General features: G+C 38.2%; 1 protein-coding gene across 5 annotated transcripts in view; it reads left to right on the top strand.

Annotated features, from left to right (window-relative positions):
• Positions 1–20,876, top strand: part of NALCN (sodium leak channel, non-selective) — a 239,290-nt gene that overhangs the window by 81,481 nt on the left and 136,933 nt on the right. For all 5 annotated transcript variants that reach the window (XM_074535672.1, XM_074535671.1, XM_074535670.1 and 2 more), the window contains 3 exons: positions 3,493–3,635; positions 3,753–3,857; positions 6,503–6,589. In XM_074535672.1, coding sequence (XP_074391773.1) covers positions 3,493–3,635; positions 3,753–3,857; positions 6,503–6,589 — 335 coding nt within the window. The remainder of the gene's footprint in view (positions 1–3,492; positions 3,636–3,752; positions 3,858–6,502; positions 6,590–20,876) is intronic.

Here is a 20,876-nt window from a genome sequence, read left to right as displayed (position 1 = left end):
AATTCTTTTTGTTTCCCTGGTAATCTACTCATCTGCAGAGCATGGAAGAGCCAGGTTACCTTGCTTCCTGATTAGGCATGGATACCATTAGAATTTTCTTTTATTACAATTATTTAGTTGTTAAAGCAAGTATTTTCTCCACCATTATTTAGCCCCTTCAGACTAATGTTCCCATCTTCCAGATCTGAAAGGCACATGTATTGGAAAAGAAATAAGCCCCCTGCACGCTGGTGCTGAATCCCCATATGCTAAACATACAATATCAGCAAGGATACAGTTTGTACCTGATTGCTGTCTTCTATACAGCATGGAGCTAGTGAAAATGTCACATAAAGTGAGCAAGATTCAATCTCTTTCCCAGTATTTCGCTAAATACTTCATTTTCTGAACTCTTTTATTTTGTTTTTTATATTAACCAGTGCAGTTGTAAAACATTTCCAAAGGTAGAAGTGTTTCTTGCTTAGATAAAAGTAGTCATTTGAGATTGATACAGATTATGATTTTTTGAGTTTTAATCTCTACTGAGAAGTGTTTTCCTCTTTTTTTTTTTGTTTAAGTATCATTGTGTTTAAAGGAATTGTTTTATTATAACATCAAAATGGAACTTATTTGACAAGTTCAAACAAAAAACAAAAACTTCAAAGCATGTTAGTTTATTTCACCTATTTTTTTGTCAGAAAGTTCCTCCCAAATTAATATTGATTGCTTTCAAGGTTTAATATTTACTGAAATAAATAGGAAAGTTATCATAAATATTTGCTAGATATTTTTATATCTCAAATTCAGCAAGCTGCCCATGCCAATATGCTTAAGCTAATGAGCAGTATCATAAAAACCATGTGTTTAACTCTCTTCATAATTCAAAGCTTTTTCATGGCTGAAAATTCTCACTGATGCCTGCAGTTACATTGCATAAATGGTGATCCTAATGTTCAGGATTTTGACGAGAGGTGACTGCATTCTGTTGTGTATTGAATAGCCAGGCCCTGCAGGTTTTCAAGTCCTCCTATCCTGTGACACCCAAATTCCTGCTGCTGAGGGATCTATGTTCTCATGCCCTAACCACGAGACTCTTAGCACTACGCTGTCATTACGTAAGCCCTTTGAACTAGTAGGAAAAGATACTTTGTCACTGATAGAATACAGACATCTGTGGAAAACAATAAATTTGCCATTTGATCTGAGGGGCATATGTTGAGTTTCATTTGTGGCAGCATTCCCATGTCTGGTTTTTTGGGATGTATCCTACCATCACTTAAGATTTTGATATTTTCTCACCCTCCATATGGCTTTGAACATGGTGAGAAAAACAGAGTATGTTGCTATGAGAGGAGAGTCTTTTAATAACTTACTCATTGGCTTTAGGAAGATGTAGTCCAAAATTAAAGGAATAATCAGAAAAAAAACCAGAAGAGCAAAAACATGCAGTAAGGTAGATGTTAACTAAGAATAATTCTTCTTTTTCAAGGCAAAACATTTTATGGTGTTGCATTCCTTATTCTACATCCATCATTCTGTATGAAAGAGGATTTCCAAGAGACAGTGAACAGCATGGTTACTGGCATCAGTAATGAAAGTTTTATTACATTCTAGTCACATACATTAATCAAGAATGTATATTCTTAATAGGGATTGCTTTCTGACAGCCTTAAGAGTATCTCTACCAGTTATACACTATAGAGACATTTTTACTTTAGTGTCACAGGAAAACTCATTTTAATTGGGTTAATTGTGCATTTTTGTCCATTCACAGTATTGCTTTACTGTGGCAGATGGCTCAGTGATGTGTTATAAATACTTTGCATGACATCCCCTCTATTTTACTAATCTTCACTGTGACTTTCCTATTGGTAATGACTAATGACAGTTTCCTAGCCAGCAACTTTTAATAGATTCTTTTTTTTCCCCTTAATCTCTGCCTGTCCTCAACAGCACTGTTTTGTTCAATAATTTAATCAGTTCAGCAACAGTATATTATTAGACAATTGAACCATTACATTTTGAATTTTTGAAATGTAAAATACCCATGAAATAACCACTGATGAGAATTTCAGTATTGATAGAGACCACTTTTTCTTTTAAAGAAATAGAAAGAGTTTTGCTTTCTATGCTTGAATGCTTTTCCTTTCCTTTTATTTTAATTTCTTTCCCTTGGTCCTGAGAACCATATGCAGTAAAAAGCAAGGAGTCCGGTAACTAAATAAACTAACAGTTTTGCCTACCCACCATGCCCATCTTGACCATTTGACACCTACCTATCAAAAGCAGGTGTTATATATAAAAATCAGTTTTTCCCTCACTCCTCTCATCAGTGAAAATTTACCTGCAGAAGGGTTACCCTGAGACAAAACTGGTTCCAGGTTCATCCCATCCCTGTGCGCAAACAAAAGGATATAGATGTTACAAATTCAACAGGAAAATAGTAGCACTCCTTATAGTCTGCTGTGATTTTGGGGGAAACTCCTGGAGTCTGGAATTTCTGCCCAGAACCACTTATTTCCCTGTGAAAAGGATCATATAGCTTTCTATCTTTATGTTGCTAGCAGCTGCTGTGTTTTGCTAAGGGCAGTGCTCCTCATGCTCCCTCTCTTTTATCAAAGCTGTTCCATGAAACGAAGCAGTAGTGGAGCAGAGCTGGCAGGTGGCTGTAGGACAATTCTGTGATTTCACAGCAGTTTGTGAGATTTCACAGTTTAATTTCACAGTTTAATTGTGTTTCTTTTTGGAACATAAAATTGCTTTAAACAAGAATGACTTACAAGCCATAACTGGTCTATATTTTGAAGCTTTCATTGCAGAGATACAGAGGAAGGCCAAGCTGGCTAAAGCATATTATCACTCAGACATTAGGTTGAGTTTGGACTTTATGTTTAAAATTAGTAGCTTTATAGCTGTTATTCAAAAGTGGTTTCTGCACAAAAAGGTATCTCATAATTTTCCTTTCATCTTCTCTCCACCCCCTCAAGAGTGATATAGCAAGTTCAACTTAAAAGTGCTTTTTAAAGCCAACATATGTATGTTAATGCAGCTACTACCTGAATTTCAAAACAGTTCTGTAGCTTGCTGTAGGTGCTTACTGTGCACCTTCTTGGTGTATTGCTGATGCTGTTGCTGATATTAAAAGTGATTTCTTTAACCTACTGATGTTGATCCTTGTTAAATCTGCCTTTTCTCAGGGATGCTGCTGAATGCAAATGATGGGACAAATTCTGCCTTTGGAGGCATTTGCATACTGGCAGTGAACTCTTCTAAGGGATTATACGTGTCTGTCCAGGGAGGGAAGGGAGTCAGTCTGATCTGATACAAAACCAATTAATATTCAACTGCAAAAGGAATAATTGTAGAAATGCACCTGAAAAACTTTGAAGGAGGAGAGGAGAACCCTCTTCTCCTTTAGAAAAAACAAAAATAGGATAGATAAAATTTTGTTTGCTGATACTGAAAACTTTCAGGGAGGTTTAATGACAAACATTTTCATTTTTCCTCTGACAGGCACAAGCATATTTACAGTTTACGAAGCTGCTTCTCAGGAAGGCTGGGTGTTCCTTATGTACCGAGCAATTGACAGTTTTCCCCGATGGCGTTCATATTTCTATTTCATCACCTTAATCTTCTTTCTGGCCTGGCTTGTTAAGGTACTGGAAAATATGTCTTTTTGAATTGTTCTGACACATAGATCATATCAGAATTAATTTATTCTCTTTTCTGCTTGCTGAGCTTTGTGTTAGCCATTCTTTCTTTTTCTTTTATAGAATGTTTTTATTGCAGTCATCATTGAGACATTTGCAGAAATTAGAGTGCAGTTCCAGCAGATGTGGGGGTCCAGGAGCAGTACCACTTCAACTGCCACCACCCAGGTGAAGCACTTGAGATGCTGAGATTCTTTGGGGATTTGATTTGCTTTAGTTCATTAATTAATAATAAGCAAAAAGTTCTTGTCGTATACAATATATTTGACTTTGCATGTTGGTACCTATATTCTAAACCTGATATGTGAATTTTCATAAAACTTTTAATTCTTGGTTGCATTATCTAACTAGTCTTTCTTAGAAAGGAGTAATAGATACTGTAATACAATTCTCTATATGGCTATTGTTGTGTTTGTATTCTTTTTAACAAAGTATGATAGTGCTTTTTTATCATGTCATTGGTGGGTTTGATGTCAGGGCTATAGGATATCACTTTCTGTGCTAAGAAATAAGAGCTGAAATCCCAAAGTAGCTGGAAGAAGAGGAGTCAGAGGGTAGCTGAAGTGTTTGGGGAAGCTGGTCCTGGAACTGAGAAGGGTGTGTTGAGACCAAGGGAGAATAGGTTGTAGGGCAAGGAAAGAGCCATGCTCACAGCTGGGGCAGCCACAGAAAGTGGGACACTGAATAATGGGTAAGAGGAAACCATAATAGGAGGAGTGGGCTGAGTAGTGGGAAAGAACCCAGTATGAAAAAGAGCTACTGGGCTGAGATTTAAATTCTCTCATTCATTATTTTAACAATCAGATTATGTCTCCCAAATGGGCAAAAGACCAGGCTTTTCCAGGGCAGTGCAGTTTGCCATCTCTGAGAAGAACCAGTACCAACTGCCTGCAAAAAGCTCTTAGAAAGACAGATATGTGAAACACATCCACGAGGGAATTTTTTTCTAACCATGTAGCTGGAGATTATTTATTTTACTAAGCCACAGGATTTAAGTTTTCAAAATTAATATTGAATATTTTTATATTCTTTTTTGTATTCCTGTAATCCATATTTAAATCTAGTCCTTTTCTGCTGGCTGCTACCATTTTTGCCTCAAATAGACTTTGTGGCAGTAATTTCTACTCTATATATGTCTTTTTCAAAGCAGACTTTGTGATATCAATTTAAAGTCTAAAAAAAAGGACTTCTCTACATGACATATGCTTACCCTGAGGAACTTAATGTTCATAGGACAAATTCTGAGCCATATAGGCTTATCCAACATACTCTGAACTAGAGGATGGAACAGAGAGTTTGATGTAGGGAAACACAAGAAGCAGCCAACATTAAAAAATATAAAATATCCAAAATGATGTCATGATGCCAAAGATAATGAATATGTTGAATATAATCTGCATCATGCAAATTAAAAATAGCTTGCTGGGTGCAGATAAGCAAATGGTTCAAACGGCTGCTTCATTCCTCGAGTCAGTGACATAATGGGATATTGAGCCCAGGTTACCAAACTGCAAAAATTATTTATTTTTTTTCTGTATTAAGAAGGACAGAAAATATCCTGCAGGATTTCTTGTTCAAAGCACCAGACAAAAGTTAAAATCCATGCTTGTTTTGTGCATGAAGTAGCCTTGAGAGCTATGCCTTAATTTTCCCACTTCTTCCATCACTGAGCTGTTCCCCAGACTTATTCCTGTAGAAGATATGAGTGTCCAGGAGTCAAAGTCTAGGAAGGGGTTCTCTATAAAAGGGTAAAGGTTCTTCTAAAGCACTTTAGCAATGTTCTTAAAAGCATAGTAAGAAGAGGATTAACTGTTCTGATCTTAATTGGCAACTCTTCCCAGTGCAGAGATGCTAAATAAAGACTTGGAGGAATTACAGCCATATTTGGGTGACACTGTCCCCAGTCTTGTGAGCAGTTCTCTCAGGATGACTTTTAAGCTTCAACCACTCTCCTGTGGCTGTGTTCTTGAGATGGCTCGGGGTGCTGTGTGTCAAAGAAAAGGTGGGAGTGAGGTGGGAACTTTGCCACACTTCATTTCATAGTATATGCAGGTGGCAACTCAAAATGCTAGAACCATTAATTTTCTTTCAAGGACATTTTCAAGGACAGTTTTAATCACTTTCAGGTATGGTGTCTCACTATTCCTTATGTCCAGCATCATTTTGTGTCCTAATTTCTGAGGAAAAAAACCCAACTAAACAGAATGCCTATGTCTGCTCTTCCAGAGGCTATTGATAAAGTGTGAATACCACTGTGGTCAAGAAAGCCTTTTCCATTGCTGTCATTAGAGCTTGGAAACATTCAGCTATTTACAGGAATTTTAATCCCTGTGAAATTATACATAGGGACTGTCCAGCTACTCTTGCTGGTATGCGTCAGTGCAACAAAAATAAAGTGGTCCTTGCAGTAAAATAATTTTGCCAGTAAAAAGGATTCCCAAAAGCACCTTTTATTTATGTAGCTTATTTATGTGGGCAAAATGTATTTGTTTTTTATTAGGATAAGCTTACCTTAGTAAGGAAATTATTCTGAACAGGTACCACTATCTGATGATGCTGGTCAGAGATTAACTGAATTGTTTTCTATATTAGGACTAATAGAAACACATTGTGTTTGATGTTGTCTAGGTAAAATCAGACAATTGTTGGAAAAAGCATGTTACTTTTTTTTTCTGTAGCAGAAAGAACCATTCCTCTGTTATTTTAAACTAGCTATCATGAAAATGCATGCTGTTCCTTAAGGGGAATGTATTAGATCTCACTTGTATTTATTGCCACACAAAACATTTCTGACAACAGTCTTCCCTTTCAAGATGTTTCATGAAGATGCTGCTGGAGGTTGGCAGCTTGTGGCTGTTGATGTGAATAAACCCCAAGGCAGAGCTCCTGCATGTCTACAGGTATGACATTGCTTTTTAATAAATGTGTGTGTGTTACCAGCATCACCCAAATGTTGCTATAGGGAAATGATGCTGAGAAATAGCTGCCATGGTTTTAGTCATATATTTTTTGAACCTATTGCTTTCCGCAGTGTAGATTTTTTTTCTTGAAAATCACAGATCTACAAATAAAGATGTACCATATGAAAGGTTGGAAAAATCCTTCCTGATAAGGTTCTGTTTTGTGTGCTTAGGAGAAAAAGATTTACAATTGTAAAGTATAAAATAAAATCATTAATCATGTTCTCTCTCTCAGAATTCATATACAAATATATTCCATTCCTAGGATATTTGCATCATAAATGCTTGTTTATTAAGTGCAAAATACAATAACATATGCCAAGAGGCGTGACTAATCATAATAAACACAGAAGTGCCTAATTTCTCTTGTTCCCTTGTGAAAATAGGCTCACAAAAAAGGGAGAAAAAGCATGTAGGGAGCAAGCCATACAGTGTTTGAAACTTCCAGATTTGATATTCCTACTTGGATAGAAGTTAATTTGTGAAACTCTATCCTCATTGTTTAAATAAATCCAGACTAAGATAAGTAATGTTTTTATAAATCCATTTTTAGAATAGAGCACTGCACAGAAGCTGAAATTTTTATTTGCAAGCTAAATAATGTCATTTCTGGATAAAACAAACTTCAGAATAGAAGGCCAAATCTACTATAGCATTTTCTGGCAATTTTGGTTATGTTTGGTTTAACATGTAAGCTAAAATACACGTTCTTGTTGGCAGCATGTACATTGCTGAACCCTGGCAAGCTGGCAAGCACCATCCATCCCCTCCACAAGCTGTTCATTCTCAAATATCTCTTCTTTGCCAAACCACTGCCATGTATTTATTTGATTATAGCTATGTCTTAATAGATTATTCGTATTCCCAAATTTAATTCTTGATTTTGACAGCAACAGGAACATCATTTGTGGTGTTCTCAAGTAACAGTCTCTGGTATGTGGATAAAATATAGGTGAACTCACTGTGAAAACTTCAGATGAAAATTAAGATACCAGCTGAGTTACCTGGTCTGCCTTTGTGGCCTTGCATTTTTGCCCAGTTTGGGAATCATGTGAACACAGTTAATTGTGTTCCAGTGGACATAAACCTCATGCATTCAACTTCTTATATTTGCCACTCAACCAACTGTTTCCCTCTTGTTCTTCATCCTTTCGTGAAATAGGGGAAGCTCTGAAACAGTGCTTTAGCACCCTTTTTAAGACATTAAACTGCATGAACTCCACTAGGCGTCCATTACTCCAATAGTCCATGTCCTAATTTCCGTTAGGAAGTTTATCTTCATGGCATTACTGTCCCTATCGACAAATAAGCTGTATTGAGTTGGTGTTGTCATCACGGAGGCAGTGAACAGGATTGTTGTTTGTGTTTTATGTGTCTCATGCACACTCTAACTTTTAGATATCAGAAAAAAGAGTTGAGCTCTAAGGCTTGCTTTGTATAATTTGGAACTTCCACACATTAGATACCTCTGCATTCATTAATATAAGTATTCTGTGTGATATAATACTTTTTGTGGTTTTTTAATTGCTGGTCTACATATTAGTGTGATCTAATGATTTTTAAATGCTCTGAGAAATGGATTTTTTGTTCTGCATCAGGTCATAATTTAAGAATTGCAGAAACAAGATAGTCATACCCTTCTTCATTGCTGTACTTCCCTCTCTATGTGCCTGAGCTGGCACCGTATTTATGCACTTGTGCAGGGAATGGGGTTAAAGTTGGCAGGAGGAGAGGAGTGAATTTGTTATTGATCAGACTCCCTGCAGCTGCATAAATGTTTTTTCTGACACAAGAAAGGGCCCAGTAGGAGCAGTCTAGGAATGTGAGAACTGCTTCCTTCAGCAGCAGCGAGCTATAAAGCATGACTACAATAAATTTCAATCCAGTTTTTTTTTTTAAAGACGTATGGAAATTACTATAAAAATCAATTATATAAATTTTTTTGTTTCTTGTTTTGTGTTGGGCCAGTATCAGAGAGGTGGCTAGTTTGCTAGCCTGTGCAGCCAGCTCCTAGGAACCCCTAAAATACTCAGCACTGGTGGCTTCCAACCACCTAGGTTCCTCTGTGCAGCTCTCAGATTTATTCTTAGGTACACTTTATTTATATATATTTTTAGATATCTGCATGTCCCATACATGTATACATTCTAACTGTTTGTAGGACAATGATGAGGTGCAGAGGTGTGGAATATAGAGGTTGTAGGTGGTGTGGAGATGCGTTTCTCCATGGCCATGGATAGGTTCCAGCTACCTGCAGGAACCTAATGGGGTTCAGAGGTGGTGTGTGTTGGTTGTGGTGTAGCAATAACAGCTGATAATATTGTGGAGAGAAACTAAATAGATGTAGCAACAATTTAAACAGCTCTGAAAAGTTTTAAATAGAAACAGCAATCCCTATCTCCTGCCTGATTTTAAAGACTTGTGCTTCTGGGATTTGTGGGTTTGCAGGCTAAATTCTGATAGAAAAATACTTGTCAAGGTAACTGGAGGAAGTATTTCACATATTTGAGATTAAAGACCTGTCTAGTGCCAAGCACCGCAATCACGAGTTGCACTGGGGACATCTCTGCAGTTCCTGCAGTTCATACTCATATTTTCCCTGACATGAACCAGAGATTTTGCAGGGAGTGTCCTGTGCTACCTGTTTAGTTAGACACTGGAAAGTAAGATATAAACTAACTTCTGTTGCCTTGGTGCCCTGCAAAAGCATTAACATCCTCTTTCACAGTCAGGACCAGAAGCAGCAGGCACAGCATTAAACAATGGGAGGAACTCTCTGAACAACAAGAAGCAGGTTTTTATTCTGATGGTGACTGAGTGCTGGCAAGGCTGCCCAGGGAAGTGGTGGAGTTTCTGTCTTTGTAAATTTTAGTAGCTGTCCTGGGAAACTGGCTCTCAGTGTCCCTGCTTGAGTGATTTTGGTAGCATGGAGAACTGAGCCTGGTTTGTATGATTCATGAGGAGGACATAGGGCTGTTGGAGGCAGTATTGGAGGATTGGCTTTGGTGCATGGAATAAAACTGTTCCACACTTCACCTCAAGATGGGCAGAATAGATGTGGACTGTACCTAATATGTTCTTTCAACCTGTCTTCTTCCATTCTTGTGGGTTCCCCACCAGAAGATGCTGAGAGTTGGGGAGGTGTTTTGGCACACTGAGGAATTATGATTTGGAAATAAAACAGGACCAGACGAACTCACAGTGTAAATATATCCCCAGTGGGATGACAAAGGACATTATGTAGGGAGCCTTCTACCTATTAAGCCTTATAGCCATATGTAGAGGCTGTGGCTGACTACCATCACCTTTCTCTCCTCCACTACATTACCTAGGATGAGTAACTGCTTGCCTTTAAGCTTTACACTTAAAAGCATTGGGGAGATTGCTGATTAGAAAACAAGCATTTCTTGCTTAACAAAAAAATTAAGAACAAAGAATTTCTAAGAGAAATTGTAAATGAGAATTGCAAATGCCACATCTGATCTTAACTTGTGTGTTTAAGGTGATCAGCTATGCCATGAGCATTGCTCTGTTTCTCTTTGTTAGGAGTTCCTACAAGTAGATACTTCCATGTGTTTGGATCTTAGGGACTGACCCTGATTTTATTTGGGAAAAAACCCCAAAAAATTTCTGGTAAAAAAAAACCAAAAGGCTGGCTGACAAATCTTGATGTACTTGATTTTTGGTGGCCAAATATCCTGTATTATAAGCAAATTTGAGACTACTTCTTACGTTCTTCCAGGCAACATATGCAAAGAGTATCTGCAAAACAAAAGAGATAGCCATGAGAGTTGTAAGCTGACACTTATTTTGGCAGGATATTAGCTTTGAAACCTAACTCTGGCAGAAATTACATATTATTATTAAGTTTGGGAGTGAAAGAACTCAGCTAAACCCTGTGTCCTTTAATTCCTCAATTGTTTCAGGGTATATATCCTGACAAGCTACAAAAAAATGCAATATTGTCTCAGTAGGCAACTGTACAGAACATGGAAAAATGAAGGTGAAGAAGCATAACACTGAATTCAGCAGAGAATGGTGGGGGTTTATTTTGTTTAATAAAACCTTAAGCCTTTCTTAAACATGTTGATGTTGCAGAGTCTTAATGGCTACATTGGACTGCTGCGGGATATGGCCCCAGAGTTCTGCCCTACATATGATTCTGAAAGTAAATTTTTAATTGTTTGAAGTCTACGTTGAATCCCCAACAGACTCATCTTCTTTTCTATTAAAAGGCATTAAAATCAATTCAAAATTTAAGTCCACAGGACCACTAATATAAGTTATGTAGCATTCCTGACTGAGAACAAAAGTCACAGACAAAAGACAGGTATCTTGCAAAACACATTTTTTACAGGCTGCCAGGGAGGTCATGGAGACTCCATCTCTGGTGACATTCAGAACCCAAGGGACACATTCCTGTGTCACTGTTCTAGGTGACCCTGACTTGGCAGGGTATTGGACTGGATGATCTCCTTCTAACCCTAACTATTCTGTAATTCATTGATTTTATGAGAACATACTAGTACCTTTCTAGAGATGGCATCTGTGAATATTAGGTAATCATTTTATGGGAAAGATAATGTAGAACTTTTTTTTTTTTTTCTGGTGCTCATGCAAGTGCAGGACCATGTTCAGACTCTTCCCCATACAGCAGCCTATCCCTATCCCAAATGTTTCACGTTGACATTTTTTTTGTGACAGAGAATCTGAAGTACTGAAGGGCAGGTTCTGATAGTCTCATTCTCTCTCCTCCCACCTTGGAGTAATGCAAAATCCCACTCTCTGTTAGAATGAACCTACTTCAGTTGGGATAGAAAAACATTGCCTGACCTCTGGTTGCTCTTTACTTCACATGTATCAAATGACAAACCTCAAATCTATTTAAAATTTAAGAGTCCTTCACAAATTTACATCTTTAAATGGTAGATTAATGTCAGCGAGGGCACATGCAGCATATTTGTCCATACTGCAAGACTGGGGAAGAAACTGGTAAGGGCAGAGCTGCTATTCAGGGGCAAGTAAGCAGGCCTGGGAAAGGACCTGCAGGGACATTACCTTAAATTCACTAAGGACAGGCTGCACTTCAGGATGAACGAGCTGTGGCGACATAAGCATCTGAGGCTGGGCTCTGCAGAAAAGGCCTTGGGACTCTCAGTAGGCAGCATGCTGAAAAGGAACCACCATCCTTCCTTCGCAACAGAGGAGGTCGACAGGATACTGGGTCATTGTGTGCAAGGAATTATCTCCTGTTGCTCAGCACCGGTAAGCCTGAATCCAGATTCTGTGTCTGGTTTTGGGCCCCACTACAATATGAATACTGACAAACCAACTCAAGTTCAACAGAGGGGCTCCAGGTATTTGAGAAACTTACTATTCTTCTGGTCTCTTTCAATAAAAAATGGTGAATTACAGTATGCAAAAAAAAAAAAAAAAAGAAAGTATATGGGCAAAATGTGTTTGGTACTCTAGTGTTATGAGATTATCTTTTTAATTCATAACAGAAAAGGACAGTGCTTCTTACCACTTACATTTACATTGTATTTGTCTTGTCCCCTCCTTCGTTGAGCTGAATAAACTGCAATCATTTCAGCCATCTGAATTCATAACTTCTTTCATTAACATAAACTGAAGTGGATGCCAGTTTATATTATCAGACAAGAGAGGCAACTGAGGTGTCCCAGGACTAAACTTGCTGTCCTGTCAGAGATCAGACAACTGCAGAAGCTGAACTGGGTAGTTCCACAGACCTTTTGGCCCTGGTACAGTGAAAGCCAAAGGAGAGACAAACTCAAGGCAAGAACAGAAGTGAAAACATCATCTCTGATCATTCTGACCCTCTAACACTGACCACTTTAACAAAAGAAGATGTAACAAAGACCTTACTAGTGAAAGAGATAACAAAGGATTTTACTGGCATAAGAACAATAATCAGAAGGTTGTGTTTCTTAAGGAGACCAGGACAAAGGGGTCAGAGTAGAAAATTTTGAGTGCGAGCGTATTGACATATAAATACTGGTAAACTGTGTAATAAACTGGCTTTGCTTTGCTGGTATAAGCAAAGTCCTTGTCAGTCAGTCCCCACACTGTCCCTTCAGTTGCAGCTGCTTCTACAGTTAAGGCCTCTGAAAAAATGAGGCAAGCAAACAGCAGAGGATGGTAACAGCTTTACCTTCCCCATCTGAAGGAACATAAAGCTAAAACTGAGCACACATTTAACAGCAGCTCATTTGTGAATCCCCAGCCAGTTTCTGAGAGTTAGTCTGATATTGGGGTATCCACCCCTTTACACTATTCACCACACTTTCACATTTCTTCCCATACTCTATGTACAAGTAGAGCACAATGGAAGATTCTTTGTTTTTTTCCATAATGCCCACTATTTATTATATCCCCATATACAACTGAGGATAACAAGATGAGATGGGGCTGGACTATAATGTGTATATTCTTCTGTTGCCTACATGTTTACTTTCTCTGCAGAGCCTTCCATTCCTCCTCATTTTCTGTTTTTACCTCACCAAAACTACCAGTTTGCTGTTACATTACACTTGCCATACTCTGCTCCCGAGTCTCATCAGTAAAACTAATGTGGTTGGTTTTCAGTACTGTTCCAGTGCTAAGTGCATCACTGAAGTGTCCAAGCTTCTGTCAACTAATGCAATTTCTAGGCTTTCTAAATGAGAACAGAGCATAAAATATAGATTTTTTTTTTTATTATTTGCAGCCTCAGAAATTTAGGATTTAGAATCAGTTAATCTTCTTCTAAATAAACTCATGTACTCAAATAATAAACTCATTCAAATCAAAACTTATTTTTGGCAAACTGAAAGAGAAGATTTTTCTTCCACTGTAAGAGGATCCCAGTTAATTGGAAGAAATACATGCATACAATTTAATGAACACCACTGTAATAAGAATTGAATATGACAAATACCTTCTGCTGTTGATTCCTAAGTTACACTAAAGATCAAATTAGTATATAAATAGGCTTCCAACTTTTCTTGTTCACCAATAATTACTCCCCATGAAAGAAAAGAAGATTAAACCCACTTTTGTATTCTCTTCTGTTATTCCTGCTGTGAAAATCCCTAGGTACTGCTTAGTTTCATGTCTCTCATATTCAATATATCCATCATGAAACTGCTAAAACACTCAATTCCTTCTTCTCTGGTCATGTCCTCCACCCTCTATGGCTTTTTTTATGCCTTTGGATATTGCTTTTAATCTTTTAGTCTCCTTCAAGTTTCTCTAGAGTTCTGTAATTTTAGAGAATTCTTTAACAAAGTGAGATAATATGTAGCATGAAGGACTGACTTTTTTTATGCAAAAAGGTGTGCTTAAATTTCCAACACTAATCATACGTTCAAAAGGTCTGTAGTAATAACAATGTCGCTTGCTCAGATCATAGCTTTGTGAGCTTCTATTTCTTTCCCAGGTGAAGAACATATAATTAAAAGTAAATATAGTATCTTTTATCTGTTGAAGATTTTACTGTCAGAGTAGGAGTGCACATTGAGTTTGTAAGTGACCACTTCCATTCATGCTGACACATCAGACGCAGTGTCCTCAAGCTTTTTCTAAATATCATTCTATCTTCAGCTGTGCATTTCATTTTTATTTTAATATTAACATGAACAGGGAATTGCTGTCTGGCTCATTGTTTCCCTCAGGAGCCACAGTGGGAAACTGTTCATAATTTTTCTGTTCATTACGAACATATATATTGAGAAAGCTGAAGATGTCATTATTTGGTGTTAGTAATACCAACCACAGTTTCATAGAAGATATGAGATGCATCTTTCCAGGTCAGCTTTAAATGAGTATGTGTACTTTACAAGTCTTTGCAGACAGAATGACAAAAAAGAAAAAAGTAGTGACAAAATTATTAGCAACCTCTAAAATTAATAGGAAAAGAAAAATAAGAGACACAATGTGCCTTTAAAGGGTAAACAGAATTTAAAGGGTAAAAAGAATTTTTCAAGGCTTTTTTTCTAAAAACTAGTCCTCAGTTTCTCTTTATTTGTGAACTGAGAGTTTCCTACTGAGCTTGTAGGAGTAACTTGTGGTAGGCAGGAAGTTCTAACACACTACAATATGTTAAAGTAATATCAACAACAGCAAAATAATGTGGCAATGTGGAGCCTCAGCATGAATTCGTGCTAAATGGTTCCTGTTGAAATGGAAAACACAAAGATTATTTTTCAGTAAGAAAAAAAAATCAATATTTTAAATCAATGCCAGTCATAGGGAACAGTGAGAACAAGTAACAAAAGACCACAAAGCACCTTTGGGAACACTCAAAAGAAAAATACAATAAATATAAAACCATTATACCAAAATAAAAGCTTCCACAGCCTGCATTAGGATGTGTCATAATCAGAAACCATACTAATTTTTCATGTTGCCACTTCTAGCCACTTCTGTAAAATTAAGAAAAACTTAGGTGACTGAGTTAAAGTTCTTCAAAAGCACCATAATAGTGCCCATTTTTCTTGCCCTCTTGTCTGATTTTCTGTTAGCTACTGTGCTGCTGTGTGCAAAAGTCCCCTGCAGATCCCATATCTGCCCGTGCCTGTTAGCTGTGCTCTGCCCGTGTGCAGTGTGCCCTGAGGACAGGCAGGTGGGCTCTGGGAGAGACAGGAGCGGTATCTTGGCAAGCCCAGTGTCACTCACATACCCAGCAGGATAGACATACTGCTCATACACTACTCACCAGGTGGGATTCTGGACCTCCTTTGTAAAACCTCTTTGTAGATCAGCTGCCGCAGAAGACATGGTTAACCTTCCCATTTGTTTTACTTAATTGAGCAGTTTGGTGTGACCACCACACGTTTGTGTGACACAAGGAGCTACAGAGGCTCTGCACAGAGCCTGGAGGGTGTCTCTCTCTGAATTATTGTTTGCTCAGACACAGCACCTGAGGTGCTCCACTCACCATCACAATGTTCTACCTCAGCTAGCAAGGCCTGACAGGGCAGAACCCTGCCCTGGTCTGTGGGAGTAAGCATCATTATACAAGACCAGACTAGTAAAACCCAGCAAATCTACCTGGTTCTTGGGAAGTGGTTGTAGCTGGAAGTAATTTGACTTGATGATCCTTATGGGCCCCTTCCAACTCAGTATATTCTATGATTCTAAGTGTCTTCCAAAGCATGTATTAGGGACTTTTTTTTGTAAACACACCACACAAAAGTCAAGTTATTCTTTTCTCCTTCACTCCCTGCTTTAGAGAGCTGGATATATCTATTTCCCAACTCAAAACAGTCCTATTTTGTTGAAGTGTCTCTCAAGGAGTTACTTAGTATGTTTAAATACCACAGTAGCCAAATCTCACAGAAATATATTTTTCCACGATAAGGAATGTGAAGAGCAGGAAACCTATTAAGTAGTTTTCTCAAGGTCTACAGGAAATTTGGGCTTAGACAATAAATCGAACCCAGATCTCCAGAGTCTCTCCCCATTCCCTTAGCCATTAGAATATTTCCTCTCCCAATGCACAATATAGTATGTTGAGGAACTAAATTCCAAATAACTCAATACACTAAATAAGTAGAGTTTCACCAAAGGACAGGCCCAGACTCCTGAAACTGCTAAAACAGAACTTTTACTAATATTCCCTTTCATTTTCGAAGCAGTAATGTTTGCAAAGCCCAGAGAAGAATTAATAAAACTAAACTTACTGCAAATTTTAATTAAAATTATACAGGGCATTAGAGAGTCTTGACTATCTTTTACTAAGAACTCCATCCTTCACGGGATATTGAGTGACAATATACTTAGATAAGAAAGGTCAGAAGAATGCATATTAATTGAATGTGTCCTAAAGGCAGGCTATATATTTCCCAATCTGATTAACTCTTTTGTAGATTCAAATTTATGCATCATGTTACTGAGCAAAAAAACCTCACCCAAGCCCTTTGGAAATAGTTAACATATCTCTCACTAGAGTCTTAATAACTAAAGAATGCCTTCAATATATTGCTAAGCCTCTAAATGCATGATTTTTTTAGGAAGTCTATATTCATTTTAGTTTGGTTTGATAGAACTGAAACAATAATGCATGGTGAGATTAGTAAGATGCTTGAGTTGACCCAGATTTTAAGATTTTGCTTTCTTTTCACTGTATTTTGGTCAATAATTCATATTTAATAAGATTAAAGCCCATTTGGGGTGCTATCCTCCCCCCCCAAAAAAAACTTTAACACATTGCTTTTCTTTTGATTCCTTTTTTGGTATGGATATCCAGGAATGTCATAGATTACCGGAAACCCTGCAGTGCTCATAGAACTAGCAGATAAACAGTGCATTTGCCATGTCTTAAAGTTGTGCAGTCCCAGAAATAGTCATATATAGTTCATCCTTGTCTGAACTTCTGGATACCTGATTATGCCCTCATTCCCTGTCTTGCACTCCAGCAGTAAGTCATTTAGGGACTTTCTGAAGTGGATGTTAAATTAAGGCCATTATATTTAGTATCTGTTGATGGATTTATCACCTATCTACTTGTCTAGCCTTTTTTTTCAAACCCATTTATCATTTTGTTCTCCAAAACTTGTTTGTAGGAAGAAGTTACATAAAGTAACAATGCAGCATTTTAATTGATTACAGTTGCAGATTAATGAAATTGTTTTCCTGAAATTATTCAGAAATAACACAAAACAGTGCAAAGATTATTGGTTGCAATTTTGAGATGGATGCTCAGTTTCAATAAAACAAAGAATTGAAACAACAAAACTTGACAGTCAGGAACACAGGCTGTTGTAACATGCAATCACTAACATGAGGAGGTCAGGCAGGAATGTCTGAGGACTATAAAGGCCAGCCATGGGATGTGGTTGTTTTTTGTTTGTGCCTGTGTATAAGTATAGAACTCCCAAAGCTGAGAAAACATCAGAAAGTGAAATAGATTTTGAATATCAGTAAGGAGTTTTATAAAAAGACATTTATGTATTTGGTGGCAGGGCTGTCATTTTTAAGACAACTTCTAAATTTTCCTGTAGGGAACATTCTGACATTAACAAATATTAATTAACTTAATAGTTATTAGATCCCTGTTGTAATTTTGTCTATGCTTTTATTTCTCTGCTATTGCATACATGAATCAAAAAGAAATTTCTTTAAAAAGGGGATACAGAACTGCATGCCTATTGCCAGTTTGCAAGGTTTACAACCTAACTCCCAATCTCTCTCCTTGCTCTCTTTCTTGCCTGCCTGTATTTTTCTTTGTAAGTATTACACCAAATCACATACCTCAACGAGTTAAACACAGTTCATAGTTGCTTCTCCATAGGTTTCCATTTGCTTGCTGAACTGTCTGTTCTTGTTCATTGCAACAAGTAAATTACTATCCACAATTTGTAGCAATATACCTCTGAAAGTAAACAATAAAAGAAAGAAAACGTGTAATTGTTCTCACTGATTTGCATTTGAAAAAAATAAAGCATGACTTACTCAGTTTGAACATGGAATTTTCCTGCAGACTTAAAAGATTAGAATCACATCAGAAAGACAAAATAGACAGGTGTTTAACTATGATTAGGCTTATAAAAAAGTAGTGGTTTGTGGTTTTCCTTAGCAATAGTTCTTATTAGAGGAGAGCCTGCTGCAGCAGAAAACTTGGTCACATCAGGCCCTTGGCACCTTCTAGGGAGATTTAAGATTAAGTATTTTGAATTTATCTCAGGCAGTAGGTTTTCAAAAAAACTTTGTATGTCAGAATTATATCATATAATAATGGAATTGTTAGGGTTGAAAAAGACCTCTAAGATCATAGAGGTCCAACCATTAACCCAACACTGCCATGTTCACCTCTAAACCATTTCCCTCGTTCCCTCAGGTTTTTTGAACACTTCCCTGGGCAGCCTGTTCCGATGCCCAAGAGCCCTTTCTGTGAAGAAATGTTTCTTAATATCCAATCTAAACCTCCCCTGGTGACAGTTGAGGCCATTTCCTCTCATCTTGTCACTTGTCACTTTGGAGAAGACTTATCGCTTTGGTCCCCACCTCACTACCGCCTTATTTCAGGTAGACTGAACAACCCCAGCTCCCTCAGCCATTCCTCATAAAACCATTCCCCAGTTCTCTTGCCCTTCTCTGGACACACTTCCACACTTCAGTGTCTTTTTTGTAGTGAGGGGCCCAAAGCTGAGCACAGCACTTGAGGTTCAGCCTCACCAGTGCTGAGTGCAGGGGAGCAATCACTGTTCTGGTCCCCCTGGCCACGCTATTGCTGATACAGGCCAGGATACTATTGCCCTTCTTGGCCACCTAGGCTCACTGCCAGCTCATGTTCAACAGCTCTGGACCAGCACCCCAGGTCCTTTTCTGCCTTGCAGTTTTCCAGCCACTTGCCCCCAGCCCTGCAGTGCTACATGGGGCTGTTGTGACCCAAGTGCAGGACCCAGCACTTGGCCTTGTTGAACCTCATGCCATTGCCCTTGGACCATTGATCAGATCCCTCTGCAGAGGCTCCCTGACCTCCAGCAGATCTACACTTCTATACTTGGTGTGCTCTGTGAGCTGACTGTGGGTTTGCTCAATCCCCTTGTCTAGTCAATTGATAAAGATATTTACACAGGACTGGCCCCATCACTGAGCCCTGGGGAACCCCAGTGGTGACCAGCTGCCAGCTGGATGTAACTCCATTCACCACCACTTCCTGGGCTTGGCCATCCTGCCACAAGGATTGGCTGACACAGTTAGTCAAAGTCTCTGAACTTCTTGGTTTTTGACAAGCTTAAAGTAGAAACTTTTGTGTAGCCCCTGATTTTCCAATAGGCCCACAGAAAACCTGCTCCAGAAGAAATAAATTTTACATAAGGAATTTTTATAAATCTTGATCTTCTTTAGTACAGGTCTGTACAGACATGTTGTGTCTGGCTTAGATGGAGGTAGTTTTCGCCACAGAAGCTCTCATAGTGCTGTGCTTTGTTAAAAAAGATGTTTTGGCTGCTGCTGAGCAGTGCTTGCACAGCATAAAGGCTCTCTCCAATATTTTCCCCTTGCCAGTAGGTTGGGGCTGGGCAAGATCTGGAGAGGGTACACATCCAGGACATCTGAGCTCAGAGGACCAAAGGGATGTTCTATGCCATAGCAAGTCTGTTCAGTTATAAAGGAATGCCTTTAAGAGAAAGGAGAGGACACACACATGCTTGCTATTACAAAATGTGCCTTCTAGAGAAAACACTATGCATGCTGAAGCCCTGCTTGCCAGGAAGTGTCTGGACTTTACCTGCTGATACGAAGTAGAGAATAAATCCTTTGTTTTCCTTTTGCTTCACATGCAGCCTTTGTTTGTACTTTATTAAGTTGCCTTTGTCTTGACGAGCTTTTTCTCCCCCCACTCTTTCCAGCTGAGGAGGGGAATGACAGAGTGGGCCAGTAGGAACCTGATATCCCGGCAGGGTCAATCCATCCAGGTTCACTCATTAGGCAGTGACATTCAGCTCTTACAACATCATGGTCAAATTAATAAAGCAAAAATCATCTACAATAAAAATATGCAGAATGTTTTTGCTTCAGTTAAGTGTTTTCCTTGTTGTTTTGGGTTTTTTTTTTCTTAATTCAGTCTTTTTGCTTTGACCTAAACAGGCAAAATATGCAATTTTTCTAGCATTATTTTTAGCAGTGGACTTCAGTACAGATTGTACTCATAATTGGTATTTAGAAATTTTGGGACACATGAACATCAGTGGATTATAGGAGCTATTCAGTAATGCCACTGAAATCAAAGTTCAGCTGAATTTCCTTTAGAAATTTTTTCTTACTTCTGGGGTTAAATATGTCCAGTGTTTCAAATCCTATCAAGTTGAAAACAGGTATTTAAATTGTCAAGTGGCTTTTCGGTGCTTAGCACAATTAGAGCAATCAAAGTGTTAGGAGCAACAGCAGGAGCAGCATGACTTCTTTTGGAGCTGTAACTTGGACAACAAATTTGAGCAAAGTGGAAGACTGCAGAGTCTTAGAACAAAACTAGCAGGGTTTTCATTTGTGTGCTTCATGCAGGTTGTTTTACCCCTCAGTATTTTCCATATTTCTAATATTTCACAAAGATCTCTTCTCACTAGAACTGCAAAGAATACCCTGTACTGCAACTCTGCAGGTTATTATTTTGTTCTTTTTAGAGTAATTTTTAGATTTTTGAAACCTTTTAAAGCAAATCACTTTGTAATATCTTTTTGTTACTCTTGAGGTCTCTTAGGTGACTCTTGAGAATCAGTGTGGT

Source organism: Zonotrichia albicollis, chromosome 2, assembly GCF_047830755.1.
Source record: "Zonotrichia albicollis isolate bZonAlb1 chromosome 2, bZonAlb1.hap1, whole genome shotgun sequence".
Lineage (NCBI taxonomy): Eukaryota > Metazoa > Chordata > Aves > Passeriformes > Passerellidae > Zonotrichia > Zonotrichia albicollis.
This window is presented reverse-complemented; position numbering and strand designations above follow the sequence as displayed.